The sequence below is a fragment of the Orbicella franksi genome, chromosome 6 (assembly GCF_964199315.1).
Source record: "Orbicella franksi chromosome 6, jaOrbFran1.1, whole genome shotgun sequence".
Classification (NCBI taxonomy): domain Eukaryota; kingdom Metazoa; phylum Cnidaria; class Anthozoa; order Scleractinia; family Merulinidae; genus Orbicella; species Orbicella franksi.
In genome coordinates this window covers 9,571,788-9,589,584 of record NC_138150.1, presented here as the reverse complement: position 1 = coordinate 9,589,584, position 17,797 = coordinate 9,571,788, and the positions used below count along the sequence as shown (strand labels likewise).

The window sequence follows — 17,797 nt, the reverse complement described above, 5'->3', positions numbered from 1 at the left end:
TATCTTCTGTAAAGCTAGTGTTAGTGTCAACGGATTGCATTTTAATGAAGGCTTTTAGGCCAAATAAACTGTATAATAATTGAACGTTGATATTCCAGACTTTCTTAATATTCATAAAGTAGCTATAAAAGCTGCAAAGATCTCCCTGTCTTTAATTCCCTGCCGACCCCAGTTAACACATGTCCTTAAATTCCGCGTATCACACATCAGTTAAGTCACCGGGAGTTTCAGTCATAAACTCACGAGGATCACTCCTAAACCTGTTTACTCAGCAGGAAACAAAAGCACGAAAAGAGGGCTATTCTATCGAACAAAACCGGCATTACAACCCGCGAAAGCCCGGGTTAAGTAACTATGACCCACGCAACATAATATGCAAGCCAACTTAAGGCCCATTTATAGAGGCGATTTTCTCACGCAACCTAAAGCAGTTATTGTCACTCCGAAATTGCAAATCCAAAATCGCTGAAATCCATTCGCGATGAGTCGCAGCGACGAATCTCATCAAAATCGCACTGGTTTACACGCGCGATTTTTGAATTTGTAATTTCGGCGCCACAAAATAGACCGTTTTCTTATTCTCGGTATTGGACTGGAACTAGCTTGCAATGGAGGCTAACACGGGGAGTTTTTTCAAATGCAAATGACATTAATCTCTTTTTAATGATATTCCCCCGCACAAGCCTCCATTGCATGCTAGTTCCAGTCCAATACCGAGAATACGAAATTCGTCTATTACATCGTTTGGTGGGTGACAAAAATCGCCTGTGTAAATGGGCCTTTAGACATATGACTACGGGACAAAAACAATAATGAGAGTGTGTGCTAGATGCAACTAAACTAATACTTAGCGAAAGACCGCTGGCAGTGGCAGACGGAGAATATATTAATTATATATCATTTAGTTTCTGGGGAAGAATTAAGGTAGGTTTTTTTTCCACATCATATTATATTACTCTACAAATACGGTAATGAAAATAGTAAAACGATTTCGCAAATTTAAAAACCGAAAAAATGGGTGTTTCTTATAATTATCATCTAGCACTACAAAACATGCCAACAGAATGATTAAAACACAAAAACAAATTAACTATCACCAGCAGTATTATAAATCTATATCTGAATCATGCGTTACTTATGTACCTCAATGTGAGTTCTTGATTATAACCAAACTTAACTTCCAATCTGCTTTGAGACACCGCTTACAGACAAAACAAAACTTGACTTTCCTAGAACACAGCAGTGGAACCATGTACCTTCTTAGTGCTGCGATATAAGCACTATAAAAGCAAAGGAACAAGACCGCTTTAAGGCCACAGAAACCGGTTTTTCCTTTAACCCATGCAGTTAAACTAAACAACTTTCAGTGGAGGCTTCTCCTGAAACCTTATTCAAATGGTAACGAAATAAGCCCGGTGACTACATTCCTCTTCTATGAGCCAAACGGAAATTCGACAGTTCCTTGCAATCTTGTTTCTGTTCGAAAGTTAGTCCTACTGCAAAACCTTTCACACATAGCAAATCGATTTCTATAATTTCAGGTATCCATATAGTAGGCTTTGCACGAGGCCTCGAATTGAAACTGAGGCACGAGACAACTCGCAAATGTTCTTTACTAGAGATCGAGCTTTATATTCTAGCATGCGGAGAGCATATACTTTTACAGCCAAGAAACTGGCCTAACCATTCCCCAGCAATTAAACCTTGTCGAATACGTCGCTGACAAAAGACTATAAAAATCTATGGGGATATATCCGTAGGCAAATATTTTAAAATTTAAAAACAACCATTGACCCTTTTGAAACACTTATAGAAAAGTACCTTCAGTTAAATATTTTACAAAGCTAAGAAAATAGATTTAAAATTTAGATATTTTTAAAGTTCCATGAAGGGCTTTTCTACAGCTTACTTAGATGTTCAAATCTATCAAAAGTAAATGTCTATATACGAGTGCTACCATGAACAAAACCGAACTGACATTTTACACCAATTAAGGGCTTGAAGTCCAAGTATGCTCCTCCATGTGATTTTAAATAAACATCTAGCGGCGCCAAATTTAAGGTGAACTGGAGAAGTAGACGCCTTTGATTTTTTTAATGTACTTCTTCACAAGTCGGCAAACTCTGTCACGGTCCACACTGCTACTGGACTCTTTAATCTGCAGACGAGAACAGAAGGCTTTGAACATTCAGTGGCTTCCGATCTTTTTACGAACTTTTTATAACCTTCGAATCGTTTACTAAAGATGACACTGAATAAACTTAATACTCGTCACCTTTAAAGGAGACAAGTACCTTCACTTCGCAAACGAGGCATTGGAGAAGCTTTCAATTTTATTTTTTTGTTCTCCAGCTTCTCAGCAATACAACCGGAATCCTCAATTGAATCTGCTTAGCTCATTACGCGCGCTCCAGCGGTCCGGATTTTGTCATCCGGATCCCGAATTTCAAATGTCAAACGCACAGGTATGCCACATTTGAATTGAACGGCATTAATTAACTGATTCAACACAATAGTTGCTTTCAAAGCAATACCGTAGAGAGATAAATAAACACGGTATTTGCAGCCCCTGGACGGCCCGCATGGAGAAAAATTGTACGGACCACGGACCACGGTAAAGAACGTGTTTCGCTCGTTGCACAACGCTTCTCTGAAGAGTAGCGTCACCTGAGCTCGCAAGATACCTGATGTAGCTTCAACAGCGCAGGATTCAGTTCGTCTTGTCCCTTCAAGAGAAGCTTTACAGGAAGGGTGCAAAGAAAACCAGTTTTCAAGCTTACCCCTCGGGCAAGCTGTGACTATGATGTACTAACCCGAAAGTCATTCCCAAGAAACTTCTCTTGCCAGTCAGGCAAGTGAAGGACCACTAACTCCAGTCTATCGGACACGACTCTCTTTGCACACTGACAGCCAATTTCTTCTACAATCGTTCTTTTTTTCTTAGAACGTCACAAGATTATGAAGTAGCCAGGAGAAAAGAATGAACAAAATTGCCGGCCTGGTCCCTTTTTCGATAGTCCCGGTAGTTACCGGTTCCGAAAAGCTGTTTTTTGTTTGTTGTGTCTACATTCACAATCAAGACATTCATAGTTTTGAAATTCAGACAATAAAAATATCCGGAAACAAAAAATGAATCCACTGATTTTTGAGCTGAAACAGGCCCCACTATTCCTTACATTTAGATCTTAAAATATGGCTTCGGGTTCGTAAAGTTACCAGGACTTTTAAGAAAGGGGTCCCTGGTGGATACTGTTAATGCTTTGGTGTCCCACCTTCTAGAATGAGACCGAAGCAGGACATCATAGAAAGATCTTCCACAAACCTTTTCCACACTCTTTCGCATTATTAGTTTGTAGTCATCTTTGTTGATTTCTCCATGTTTAAAGAATGGCTTCAGTGCTAGCTTCACTTCATCAACTATTTGTTCATGTCGTTGGAGTCGCGCTATTCCCTGCAGAGACAAAAAAAACAAACAAAAAAAAAGCAATGCAAGTCATTTAGATAAGGCAGAAAAAAAGTTCAATCCACTAGTGGGAGTTAATAGGGCTTAAACTTAGAAATTTCGAGCTACAACAACAACACTCTAGACCAATCGGTGACACCTCCGCAAAGTCAAACGTGGTCCACTTGAGCAGCTGACGTTTTGAGGATGTCGGCCATTTGAAATAAACCTCCTAGAATCGTTCAGCGTCTACTCTAAGCCAATCAAAATGAAACTTAGTTCACACAGCCAATAAACTGTAGAATCAAACTAAGCTCACGTGACTTTTCCAGCGTGTATATGATAATAATTCACAATACTACTACTACTACTACTACTACTACTACTACTACTACTACTACTACTACTACTACTACTACTACTACTACTACTACTACTACTACTACTACTACTACTACTACTACTACTACTACTACTACTACTACTACTACTACTACTACTACTACTACTACTACTACTACTACTACTACTACTACTACTACTACTACTACTACTACTACTACTACTACTACTACTACTACTACTACTACTACTACTACTACTACTACTACTACTACTACTACTACTACTACTACTACTACTACTACTACTACTACTACTACTACTACTACTACTACTACTACTACTACTACTACTACTACTACTACTACTACTACTACTACTACTACTACTACTACTACTACTACTACTACTACTACTACTACTACTACTACTACTACTACTACTACTACTACTACTACTACTACTACTACTACTACTACTACTACTACTACTACTACTACTACTACTACTACTACTACTACTACTACTACTACTACTACTACTACTACTACTACTACTACTACTACTACTACTACTACTACTACTACTACTACTACTACTACTACTACTACTACTACTACTACTAATTAATAATAATAATAATGATAATAATAATTAAATTTATATAGCGCTAATTATGAATGATTCTTGTTTCCCTAAGGGCTCTGTGATTACCCTTGATGTTGACTTTTGGGCAGTCATGAATTAAGTATCCTTATAAATTCGTCTGTGCAAATGTGGTATAAAATCCTCACCTGAAAGCCATGCTCAGCTCCACTAGACATGGTGTGCCACCAAAATCAAAACTAACAATTTGACGGACTAAGCGTTTCTTTGCCCTCGCCCCTCCCTCCCCCCAAAAAGAATCCGTAATTAAAAGTCGCTCGTCAATCAGAGTTTTATTGTACAACACAAAATTATTCCCTACGATTGTTGATGCCCCTGCCTTTCTTCACCTAATGACGATAATTTATTAAGTTATTATCAAAGGTATCTAGCTGAAGTGACTGCTTCATAGACGCCATTATAGAGTCCAGTATCTCTACAGAGGCCACCCCGAGACAGCCATTGTCGAGAAAGACTAGGAAAGTTAATCCCCTATATAACCCTTACTCAAGAGGTAATCCCCCTCGAGTTATTTTACACGTGGTACCCAGTTCTTCGCGGATGTTTCCACGCGTGTTACGTGGATGTTTTCGTGGTGAATGAAAATGTGTGTGAAGCTGCTTGGGGTCGTCCACGCGCGTGGATTGACTATTTAAGGGCCTTCCTGGGGTTTTCTGGAATCGGGATTGATCTAAAAATAACTTGAGTGGGATTACCTTTGGAATAAGGGCTGTAAAGTAAAGTCTGCGTCGAACGAGTGGTCCATATCGCTGGAGTTTATCTCGGTGTCTGTAGCATTAGCTGACTAGGAGTATCTCTACTAGCTCCTGGATGGGATACTAGTCCATCGCAGGATCCTAACAGGCCTACAAGGGGATTAGCATCCTCTCTTACCGTTGTAGCTAGCTCTCTATAAGGAGAATGCGTGGATGGACGCACACGCACTGTGGGACAAGAGTTAGCTGTTAGTAGGGAAGTTCACCCGCGGTTACAGCAAGTTTTCTGTTTGAGACAAATTGCTTTTTTGACCCCATACAGATGCATTGTGTGTAACATGGTCACCCGTTCCCTATTCTTACCAGTTTTCTTTGTTGCTCTCTGTCGCCATTAGTTCTTGTCGCCGTCCCGTCCTGTTTCCCTGCTGTCATTTCATGTCCACCGTAAGAACCGGATGCTGAACGCACTCGCTTGAATTCCCACGTGTTAGAGCTGTGGGCATCGATAATCCCACTTGCAATACTCTTTACCGGCGAGTTCTGCATACTGCTACCCGGAATTACACTTGACGCATTTACCGCCAGGCTTGGAACCTGAGGCGATGGCTTCACTATGGCAACTGGTAGCGAAACTCCGCGTGAACAAGTCGAAGATTTATCTGAAACGTGAATTCCTTTCCTCGGTAACGCGTTCGTGTCTACCTTGCCACTGTGTCCGAGGCGAGAGCTAGTTGAACCTTTACGATCACATGACAACTGCTGCCTCATGTTTTTCTGTTTCTCTTGCAGCATTTTTATGATCTCGATATTGCTGCGACGTTGTTCTTTTCCTTCTACCGGTTTTAAATGATCTATTAAAGGCGTTACTTTAGTCAAGCTGGATGAAGTTTTGCTGTGAGTGGGAAGGATATCGCTGGCTTTCGCTACGTGACATGCCGTCGCTGTACCCGAACTCGTTACTCTACGTGCGGTAGTACTCGCGGTAGACGTGTGACTTTGCGTGACATTCTTTGCTTGACATGTAGTCACGCTACTTGAATTGGTCACGCTGAGTCCACCAGCAGCGCTACCACCACCACTAACAGGAGGGACACATGTTGTTGTTGAAATGGCAGCACCCGAGAGAGTCGTGTTGCTACTTATCGTCCTTATCATTGTTGCGTGACTTCTCATGACGCTACATGAATTGGTCACGCTAGGTTCAGTACTAGTTGTTGATGAATTAAAGGAATTTTTCCGCTGAACATTCTTTTGCACCATAGGTCTAACACTATTTGTATACGTAAGAGAACTTTTCGCAGTCTTTGACACCGTGACACAACTGGAATACGTAACGCTTTTGCTCGGAGAGGTAAAACGTAACGACGACACTTTTTGGTCAATCCTGCACGTTAACGACGACACTTTTTGGTCAATCCTGCACGTTGAAGACGCTGGGAAAGTCTGTCCAACAGATTTTCTAACACCAGTATTTGAGCACTCTTTTTTTGAGCTATCATCGCAAGACATACTGTTGGCTCGTTTTGGTATCTTAAATTTCGAAATAAAGGAATTCGGGCTTGGGTCTTGTTTAATGAGAGGAGAACCAACATCAAAGCTTGGTGACGCTGGATTCGGCTCATCTTGCGATTTCGAACTCCGCTTTGGAATTCTAAAACTGGAAAGCGCAGACTTCGACGATGCAGGTATTGACGGCGAGGAAGATCTCCTTTCAGTTACAGGCGACGGAGAAAACGTTTTCTGAGGGCGACTTGTATCTGAGAGCACGCTACGCGAGTCAGCATGCATGCTAGCAGTCCTTGATAATGAAACCTTTTCAAATATATTTTCACGAAAACACATGTTATCAGAATGACGTTCGTCTTTTGAGGAGTGCATGGCGACATCAGGTTCTTTTGAGCTTTTGTCGGTTTCCTTTAAACGTTTTCCTTCAACGGCGGTTCTTTGTGTAATCTCCACATCAGAGCTAAGTTTCACTTCGTCTTCACAAGAAGCTAAGCTATCCTTGCTTGCCTTAGCATTTGAGCTTGAAGATCCTTTAGAGACCGACTGGCCAGCGCTTGTTAATAACTTACCATCACGTGCAACCTTGGTACTGGAACTGAGTAAAGAATCCAGGCCTTGAAATATGGATCCCAGGACATCTGGGTTGGCTGATTCCGAGCTGCAAACCAAGTAAACTGGGTCATGGTTTTGTCTTGCCATGTTTTGTTAGCGTACGGATACTGCTAAAAAGGTGAATAAAACTGCGACGGCCACAGATGAAAAGCAATTTTGGGTTATTTTACGTATTTTCTGGGCAGTTTCAAATCACTTATCGACTGTCCCTCGAGGAAAGCAATCGACATTATTTTCCTCGGAGCCAGCCATGGAGTGTGATAGTTTCTTACCTCCAAGCTGTAGTCTTGTCTTCCACCTCTGATGCTTCTCGAGTGTCTTCCTCTTCATCAGCGAAATCATGTAAAGCATACGCGTTCCCAAATAACGAAAAGCTCGAGCTCGCTTCGACTCTGCTAGGGAACGGCACTCTCCCTAGGGACGCGGATCGCCCGGACTCCGCAGTAGGACCCGGTGAGTTCAAACTTTCTAGTAGTCGAGCATGAACTGTTCTGCCACGCCTTACAGGTTCATAAATAAACGGGGACACTTCATCTTCCTCGGCTATGCGTCTCCTCTTGATTGGCCTAAGAGTTTTCGTTTTGCAGGATTTTCTGCCTCGTTTTGTACGTGAAGAACCCGTCTTTTTTTTACTTCGACTTGATTTCTTTCTTCGTCTCTTTTTCCGTCCTGTTGTTGTTGAGCTTGGTCGACCTCTTGTACTTGACCGCCGTCCTCCTCGGCCGCGGCCTCGACTGCTACTCTTTCCCCGTCCTCTCCCCCGTCCCCGTCCGCGTTGAGTTCTGCCTCGTCCTCGTGTAGAGGCAACGGTTCGAGCCCTTCGAGTTGTGCCTACAAGGACAGAATTATACCATCAGGTTATGCTAAACTTACATGTACCTCATTTCCAAATAAACGTACTCCGTTTCATAATTCAGGATGACCAAATATTTTCTCCCGTGAACGGACTGGTCTACAAAATTCACAAAGTTTTCCTTGAGCAATTCTTCGATCAGGAAACGTCCTGTAAAAACGTATTTTTGCACAAAATGTGTGCTAAACAAGGCTAGGTAAATTGAACAACGACATTCTAATGTTCAACTGATTCCGCTATTAGTTAAAAGAACTGGGAGTTACAGGAGAGCTATCATTACTCTAAATTCTAGGATTTCCGATAAACATGATCATACACATGTAACCAAACCTGTTCGTCCCAAATCGGAAACGCGCCTCGCAGTACTTCCTCGTGGTCTTCCACGCGTGGCCCGCACACGTGGTACATCCTTCAGACCGTCCTCTGCGTGTCCCTCTCCTGGGAGTTCCTCGGGATCTTCGTGGGACTCTAGTTGGGAGGAACAGGCAGGGCAGTACCACTCATCGATGGGAACATACTCAACAGGCGGAGTCAGACATTCCATGTGAAAACTACGCAGGAGGGAATTAAAAGTACGTAGTGCACAGTGGGTACAAACGTCCAAAACCGAGCCACATATATTTATTTCAAAGAAGCTATTTCTCGTCGTATTATTCCCTGTTGATTTCTATGTAACAATTAGCTTATTCTCTCTCGATATCTATCGCGTGACAGTTGACATTCTCGAGATCACAGCGGCCTAGCAACTTTTCAGTACTGATGATTTTAAAGCCTGGTTTATGTAAATGTATGCACATTTTATGCTTAGTAAATAGCGTGTAGTTAGAATGTAGTGAAAACATTGTCTCACCCTTGATCACACTCATCACACAATAGCATTCTGTCTTCTCTATCATAGCCACCACACACCTGCATGATGAAACAAGAAGGATCAATAAATATCTCGCGTCCTAGAACCGCAATGCGTCCAGAGAGATAGAGATTACAGTATACCTGAACTTTTACTAGACAGGTATACTCTAGATCGTTCGGCTTGTCCGTAGTTTCATTTTGATTTATTTCCGGTATCATGTGGTCTTAAGTCTTGTGTTAGGTAACCGGCTGTTTCTTAAATTACAACTGAGAAAAGTCTAAAAGCCATATTTAGTGCTAGAAAGTGTCGTCAAATTCCACACACCTAAGGCAGCGTTAACACTACAACGAAGGAAATTGAAAACGGCGGCTTTTCGTTCCCATGATATCCCTAACTGAGTTTTCCTCAAACACAAAACCAAAATGACCGGTGATTGCTGCGTTTTTAAATTCCTCCGGCACAGTGTAGACGAAAAACATCTGATTCGCTTTAAGCGTCAAAACTCCGTTTTTAAATTCCTTCGGCGTGTAGTGTGGACGGGACTTAATTATTCGCACTGAAACTGGCGACAACAAACATAAACAAGCTAAATATACTGAACAGGGAACCAAATGAAATATAAATGAAGCAAGCAAAAAATAACGGAAAAATAACGAAACTTACAAGATTTGTGTGGCGACTACGACGACTACAACACATTGACAACAACAACTAAAAAATTAACGGCAGAAGATGCTATACAGAACAATAGAAGCAATAGATGAAGAAAATGTGCACCAAAATATGAAACGTTACGTAACCGAAAATAACTGGGAGTGACGAAACTAATTACAATAACGAATATCCACGAGAAAATTGAGAAACGGAAAACAGAGGACTAAAACGCGAAAACAAAGCAAAATTGAGGGAGGCAAGGTAGCCGAGTGGTTTAGGGCGCTGGTGTTGTAATGCGGGGGTCCCGGGTTCAAAGTCTCCACCCTGCCACTAGCAGGATTTGTTCCTCGGTAGTCCCGAGTTCAAATCCTCAGTCCTGCTTTGTAAATAGCCAACTGGTCTGCCTCTTGCCAGTTGGGATTTTTAACTATGTTACGTTATTTGAAATACTTGTTTCCTTTGTTTCAGCGGCATGCCTATAAACTAGCTAAGCTAAGCGCTTGTATACCTAAGTGCATGACCACTATATTTTTACATTACATCACATTACATTGAGGCTCCGTGGTTACGTAAAGCTCTGTTTCAAAAGTCTCCAGTTGTTCTTATTCACTCCTCTCCTGACCAGTGCGTGCACCCTCTGGTAATTCAACATTGGTTTTAATAAACTATCCCTCACCTCACTTTCCACTGCTAATTTGCTAAAGAGAAATCCGCGTTTTCTTAGTGACAATTATTGGCTGTAAATCACTACACAAACAGTGTCCAAAACTGCTCTCTGGTTTAGACTCGTCATTATAACTTGTATAATCTGAAATTATTTAGTTATTTTGACTAACTAACAGTGGTTTTCACAAACAGACAAAACTTTTGGAATTTCTTTATGGGAGAACTTTCCTCCAGATGGTCAAACCAGGCGGGCAAAATCACCCTCACAGCAGGTCAATTGCCAAGCCCTTAATGAAACCCGTAACTAACACTGCCTGCACTCATCCAATAAACACACCTCACAGTATGTAGGATCTTCCTCCACTTCATCAGCACTGACTTTTCTTTCTTCGACTGGAATCTAAAGTATAGACAGTTCAGTTCATTAACCGCTCTTATACAACTCCTGTAGTTACTTCCCTGGAAATTAAGGGCACAGTACAGGTTGTAAGGGCACAGTACAGGTTGAATAGGTAGCCCCTTCCTACAGGTGTTGTCCAGGATTCCCACACTAACAGACATCACATGCACAGGTTGTCACCAACACAGGGACACTGTTTACTAGGGTCTTTAATTAACTTTCTCCCCATGCACCAACATTTCCTTTACTGAAATGACAGACAGTGTCACTGTGTTGGCAGAGCTCACCCGGATGGTCACTAACTACCACTGTCACAGTCATGTAGTTGTAAAGTAACCCCCTCTCCCCAAACCCTGGAGACTGTCTGAAGGTCGTTTACAGCCACAAAGGCAGACTCTGTTTGGAATTCTTTTTTTCAGGTGGGTGCAGAGGGCCACATGAGGGAAACAAAGCCCTGGGGTGGGAGGGAGGGTGAGCAGAAACCTGAATAGCTGAGAGACTGCGAAGGATGAGCAAAGGTTGGCTAAGAAGTGGTACATGTACATGTACATGTAACTGGATTCACTGAGAAGATTACTGAATTACTGGTAGGATCTCTGCAATGTCACAAGTCATTTAATTACTCAATTAACTGTTAATAATAAGGATATGCATGTCAAAGAACGTGATGATCATAATAGTTCACAAATTGAAAATTTTCAATGATTTTTTTCCCATAACTACTAATTGCAAATTAATATTCCATGTATAGTACTTACCCTTTGTAAGACAGGCCCCTTCCTTGTAGCATGAACCAATATTTCAGTGAATCGTTCGCGTCCCACTGGGCAAGTTGTGGCATTCTGCCCAAAAAAATAATGTTGTCACTAAAAACAAATTTCATCATCCTGCAATAAAGCCATAACCTTGTGATAATTATTCCTGTCTGCCCGAAACAACAATTTAACAACACTTACTTACTTTGCAAAAAGTTTATATGACAGTACAGTACTTAAAGACATTTATTGTCCGGTTTTGAATTAACCAACATCTTTTGCCAGGCCACCTTCATGTATTATATTTTGCTGAAAACCCATGCATCATCACTGACAAGAGATGGTTACAGGCAGCTGACTTTGCTATAAAGTCAGCTGCCTGTAACCAAAGTGACCATTGTGTACTCCTCACCTTAGCCCACTCCTGGATGCACTCAAAACAGAACACATGTGGACAGTTGTTGGGTGTTCCAAGCAGTTGCTCCTTGAGAGACATCAAACACACAGGACATTGGTCGCTATGGCTGGACAACATCTCATCACCAGAATCTTGTAAGCTTATGTCACCAAGTGCATCATCCACTTCATCATGTTCTTCATGTATTGATTGCCAAGAGGTTGAAAGTAAAGGGGATTAAATTAATACCACCCTGTATATTTTAAAGTACAGGCAGAGCTTTTATCTTTCCACATTTGTTGACTATAAACATTGTAAAGGGTCACAAGCACTACTTAGGTTGAAACAAACTGATTAACAAGGATAGAAAATCTACAAAATCTTCCACAAAGTTGTTGTTTGTTATTATGAAAATGTAAATTATCTATTACACCAGCTTCAGTGGCAGATCCACACCTTGAGCTAAGGGTGGGGGGAGGGGGGGGGGTGTTGCTTGCCCTGCCAGCTTTTCTACCTTCTGCAAGTTTTGGTTTGTAAACCAAAAATAAGGGGGGACTGCCCCCGGGCCCCTCCCCTAGATCCACCATTGAGCTTCACAATTAGTTCAAATGATTTATTTAATTTATTTCCTCACTACTGGCACCTGGAAATTTCTGCTTGTAGCCTCAAGCTACCTAGGTTAAATCCATGCAGTACAAGAATCCTGCATAACAGAGCCCACCTACGTTTTAGACATTTCCCCAAGCTCATCTAAGCGTATTGGTCATGAATTTAACAATAGTTACATATACACTGACATACTTTTATTTGAACATAAATACAACGTTTACCTTCATTTCCTTCATCCTCTTCTTCAGCAGATTCATAATCATCATCGTCATAATCATCGTCGTCCTCCTCCTCATCATCCTCATCACCACTCACATTGTCTTCACTATCACTGTTGTCATCAAATGCCACTGAAGCTCTTCTTTTCTTTGTCCATATTTTATAGCTCGCCTTTTCTTCTGGACTAACAACAAAACCTTCAAAATCCTCCCCATCACTGCTATCACTGTCAAGAAAAGCTGCCATTCTGTATTAATAATGAAGACAGAGAGAGCAAATTTCAAGATCTTTCCTTGCTGATTCCACTGTCATGTAACAAATAATTATCAGGAGGAAAGGAAATACGTGCACATGTAAGCATACCATGAAAATGTCACTGTTAGTACATGTACTTCTAAATGGTGTTTTTCTACCTAAGGAAACTATAATCTGGGATTTTCTTTAATCTGAAACAAACAAAGCTCCTTAGTTTGCAGATTGGTGGATAGTTACAGGAAGCTGATATGGCAGTGTGGAACAGTGCCCATAGCAACCTATCAACAGCAGTTACCAAACAACTGCTAACACTTTCAAGCAACCTATCAACAGCAGTTACCAAACAACTGCTAACACTTTCAGTGATGTAACTCCCTGAAAACCAGGAAGTGATTTTAATTGACCTACATTTGCAAAATCATCTGCATAATATTTGTGGTAATAGATGTCCAACAGTAGCAATTAAATAATGAAAGAATGAGAGATGTGAATACAGCCATAACACTACTGGAAAAATGACCTGCAAAAATTTCAGGCTCTGAATGGGATTCGAACCCACGACCTTTGCATTACCTGTGCAATGCTCTAGCAACTGAGTTATCAAAGCCACATGAGAGCGGTCGTGTGTAGGTTTGGCTCTATATGTTCAGTGGACGTAATACTCAGCTCAAGTATATGAATTCCGTGGTAATAGATGTCCAACAGTAGCAATTAAACACTACTGGAAAAATGACCTGAAAAAATTTTCCAGTTCAGAGCCTGAGTTTTTTTCAGGTCATTTTTCCAGTAGTGTTATGGCTGCATTCGCATCTCTCATTCTTTCATAATATTTGTGGCTTTGAAGAGTGAAATTAAATTGTTTCAAGTGGTCAAGAGTATATTTGGGGTGACCTTTCTCTTACAAACTGAATGGCCACTACAGAAACCTGTTTTGCAACCTGCATGAGTAAAGCAAAGGCAAAACAATGTCACTGGCCAAACTTGGTTTAGATGTCTCTCTCACAATCAAGTGACTAACAGACATGACAAAACTCTGCCAACATTGAAGAGTAAGAGAACATAATCGTATATAATTATACATAATAAATATCAAAGAACCTGTTGTTTGAATTGCCTGTACACAATAACCAGGGAAGGAGAGGAGGGAAAACTAAAGCGAACGAACTAAATCTGCAAATGTTGCTTGAACTTCAGCAATGCTAAAATGTGATTTAACTCTGCCAGGAGTAGACTATATCACTTGCTATCCTAAAATTATGCTAAGAAATAGTACAGACCATACAAAGTAGTGATGTTGCAAGTATCACAAGGTTGATGCAACGAAACTCATGCTCAAAACTATTACTAACTTGCTGTACAAATCCTGCACCGCAAACCAGAGCTACAGTTTTATAATTTAGAACTGCACCAGTCTGATAAACCAATGCGTACCAACTGCTGTGCTCCATGACTAATGGACTCAAAATAAGTTAGCAGTGTCATATTATCAAAACTTGTAGCATAAGATTTATACATGCATATGACCTGATGTTTGGAACATGTGCATGTATGAACTGGTACTGCTGTGCTATAGTTACATAAAATTTAAAAAAAATGCCAGATATAAACACTTCACTGACTCCAGACATTGTCTGAAAGCCACACACTTCTTTATAACATGTAAATGACATGATTAAAACAAATTAACATATACATAGTTTCAACTCTCTCTACAGTTACGCACTCTACTTTCAACTGACAAAGCAGTTGAGGCAGTAAAATCAAACGGAATGGTCACATGTTTTCTGCACGGAACATAAGGTTAAGCTCACTTATAAGACAAAGTATGTGTTGTATCGTATTACCATTCCATCCAGTGCGAATTAATGCTATCTATCTTTTCCCATCTAAAACTACAGCTGAGTTTCACAAACCAAAAAAATACACAGCTTAATAAAACCCATTTAATAATGTCTAAATAATATTAACACGCAGGAACTTATAACACAAACAAAGTGACTGCATTCCACATGCGGGCATGTGGAACTCAAGTAGTATGCCTTTTATATTGTCTTTATTGCGTCGAACATCAATGACTTTATCGACATCAAACACCTAATAACACAGAAAGACGACGGTTTTAAAGTTACCTCATCACACAATGTTTGGAAACCCTCTCAGCGGACTCATTTCAGATGAACACACCATGTTCTGTCACGACGAAGCCACACAGGCACGACCGGCCGCCATTTTCTTTAGCCACGTAATTTTTCGATTGCAACCGCTGAACAGATAAACAGGAAGTGTGCGGTAGAGTGGTGGTTAAGTTTGACTAGTTTGGTGGGGAGGCGGAAATCTTCTTTCTTTTGCGGAATTATTTCAGACCAAAGGCCAGACGAGGCCTGATATCTTGTGACGGGGAAAACTTTTTCTCTTTACAGTAACTCCTCTACTCCTTTTTTTTTAATATGGGCAATCAAGAGACGGATCGGAACTTACTGCCCGGAGAGAGGGCTGGGGAGTGGGCGGGAGGGAGGGGACGAGGACACATGCATGCTCGGGTCCTCACTTGCGACACAAGCGTAAGTAAAGCATAAGAAGTTTATGCGCTAGTGGGGACGGCTGTAACATAAGCATAATAAGAACGCCAGGATTTGATATTCTTATGGTTATGCTTATGCTTAGTTCGGGCGGCCGTTCCAGAAGCCTATAAGCTTCTTTAATGCTTATGTTTGCGTCGCAAGAGGAGGTGTAAATCAAATATTTTGGTGTTACTTAGGGCATTCACGACGAAACAACACTATGTTTTAGCTATTAAACTATTTCTAGGCTCGATTTCTGCCGCTATCGAATCTAGTCTACTACCCTAGGCCTCTATCCTGAACAACGGCTGGTAATCAAGCCTATACCATTCATCCGGATCCGGAAACTGAAAGACAATAAATAAGCAAATAACAAAATTCGCTTTGACTTGTAGCTTTCCAAAGGAGATTCGGACGCTCGCATTTAGAGGTCGTAAAAAATTCGGCAATTCATTTTATCTCAAAATTCCTTTTCATTAGACTCTCATTTGGACTAACTGTCCCTAATCCGTTTAGTTGGGGCCCAGTGCCCGCAGTGTTGCAGGCCTCGCCCTGTTGTACTCGAGAAATTGGATGACTTCAGTGCAGTTGCAAATAGACCAATTTCGATATATTAAAATTCCGCTTAAAACAATAGACTTCAATACGAGGCTCTGGGGAATAACAAGAGTTTGTGGGGTTTATTTCCCAGAGCCTCGTGCTGAGGACTATTGTTAGGCTGAATTAAATTGGTCTATTAGGCCATTTCTGAGTTGCCTCTTGCCCGTGTCAAAACGAGTCTTCATTCCAAACCATTCATATGAATAATCATTTTCATGCAAATCAAGAAAGGTTTTGTACGAAGAATCGTTTTGAAACGGAGGCAAAAGGTAACGGCCTTTTGTGGATGGCAACCTAACCATCAACCATCCTAGAGGCAAACAGGCTTTGTGAATTTTGTTGGTAAATCTGCATTTAGTGTCTGAGTGGGAATTTTCAAAGGACGTTTGCTGGGGACAAATTTCTCACTGTCTAAATGTAGCTCAGAAATGAAATCACTTTCAAGAGCCTCATCTTGCAGTGTCTTGTGGGACTGTTACAAGATAAGAAGCCATATTTTGTCCCCGGTAACGGGGAGACGCCCAAAATATTTCCTTGCCCCTTAGTGGTGAATTTTCTTCAACTTGTAAATAGAAAAGGTTTTCATAAGTTACTACAATTATTAACTGGCAATTTATAATAAAGTAATCAGGTAAATCTGAGTGGTTGAATGGAACTTGCGAACAAAAATGGTGAGACCACATTTGATCAACAGGAAAATCTGCTTTTTAATGTACAGTGCAATCTAAGCACTTTCTACATACTGTAGCTGAGTTAGTAGCCTGGTATAAAATAATGCACTAAGATGTATTTGAATTGAGTAGTAGCTTAAAACCATGGGATTCACAACAGGACCCATCACTGGAAAACTTTGCAACAACAAATGGGAAACTGACAAACAGCTTACAGAGTTTAAATTTTATACCACAAAAAATACTTTCAGGTAACCAACAACTGAAAAAGCAAACAAACAAACAAAACAAAAGCAAAAAAAAAAAAAAAAAAAAAAAAAAAACCGATATTTTTTTCCATTAGTCAGTCACAATAATAATAATAATAATAATAATAATAATAATAATAATAATAATAATAATATTGATAACAGCGACAAATCCAACTGTCGAGTAAGTAGAGTTTGCATGTTGTCGAAAAGCGCAGTAAATTGAAGTTTTGATTACTAAAGATAAACTTTTGTTAACAAAACGTTATTGCCACTTAAAGTAGTCCAGCCACAAACTTGAATGACTCCTATGTTAAAACCATTGTGGAAAACAAATCTGATTAATTGAAGAAAAAACAAGTCTACTGTAGGATAAAATTAGTGTTCTTAAACAAAAGAAATACAGTGGAAAACATTATCCAGTAGACCAGCAAGTCACTAGATCCCTTGCAAAATACATTGTAATGCACAGTTTTGCATTGTGTGCTTCCAGAGAATATCCATACCTCCACCAAGGATGGTTATTTGGTTTATACCCTCCCCCTCCCCCGTGGAATTTTTACTTTACCTTTACACTTTCCCTTTAAAAATCTGGCTATTGAGACCCCACCCCCCTCCTCCCTCAGAATTTCTCATGACCACCATTGGTGTAGGTATGGATATTTTCTGGACATGCACAGTGTAGGTATCTATAAACTAGTATTTCTTTTTCAAATAACTGCTTATCGCAAGTACAGTTCTCAAGAAAAACGCTTTCTTTTCCAAGACCTATTTTTTGTTTGTTTTACACCAC

General features: G+C 40.5%; 1 protein-coding gene across 2 annotated transcripts; it reads right to left on the bottom strand.

The window, feature by feature from the left end:
• Positions 1-49: 49 nt before the first annotated feature.
• On the bottom strand, positions 50-17,052 carry LOC145491492 (uncharacterized). 2 transcript variants are annotated; one of them, XM_081470730.1, is made up of 11 exons: positions 15,054-17,052; positions 12,672-12,916; positions 11,857-12,038; positions 11,448-11,531; positions 10,627-10,689; positions 8,967-9,025; positions 8,447-8,667; positions 7,536-8,094; positions 5,509-7,309; positions 3,323-3,451; positions 50-2,158 (listed from the first exon to the last, which is right to left on the bottom strand). In XM_081470730.1, the coding sequence occupies exons 1-11, from the start codon at positions 15,056-15,058 to the stop codon at positions 2,057-2,059; spliced, it is 3,450 nt and encodes a 1,149-aa protein (XP_081326856.1). In that variant the 5' UTR covers positions 15,059-17,052; the 3' UTR covers positions 50-2,056. The 2 variants fall into 2 exon arrangements, with proteins under 2 accessions (XP_081326856.1, XP_081326857.1); XM_081470731.1 differs by lacking the exon at positions 15,054-17,052 and adding an exon at positions 13,248-13,624 and having other exon boundaries at positions 12,672-13,202.
• Positions 17,053-17,797: the final 745 nt, after the last annotated feature.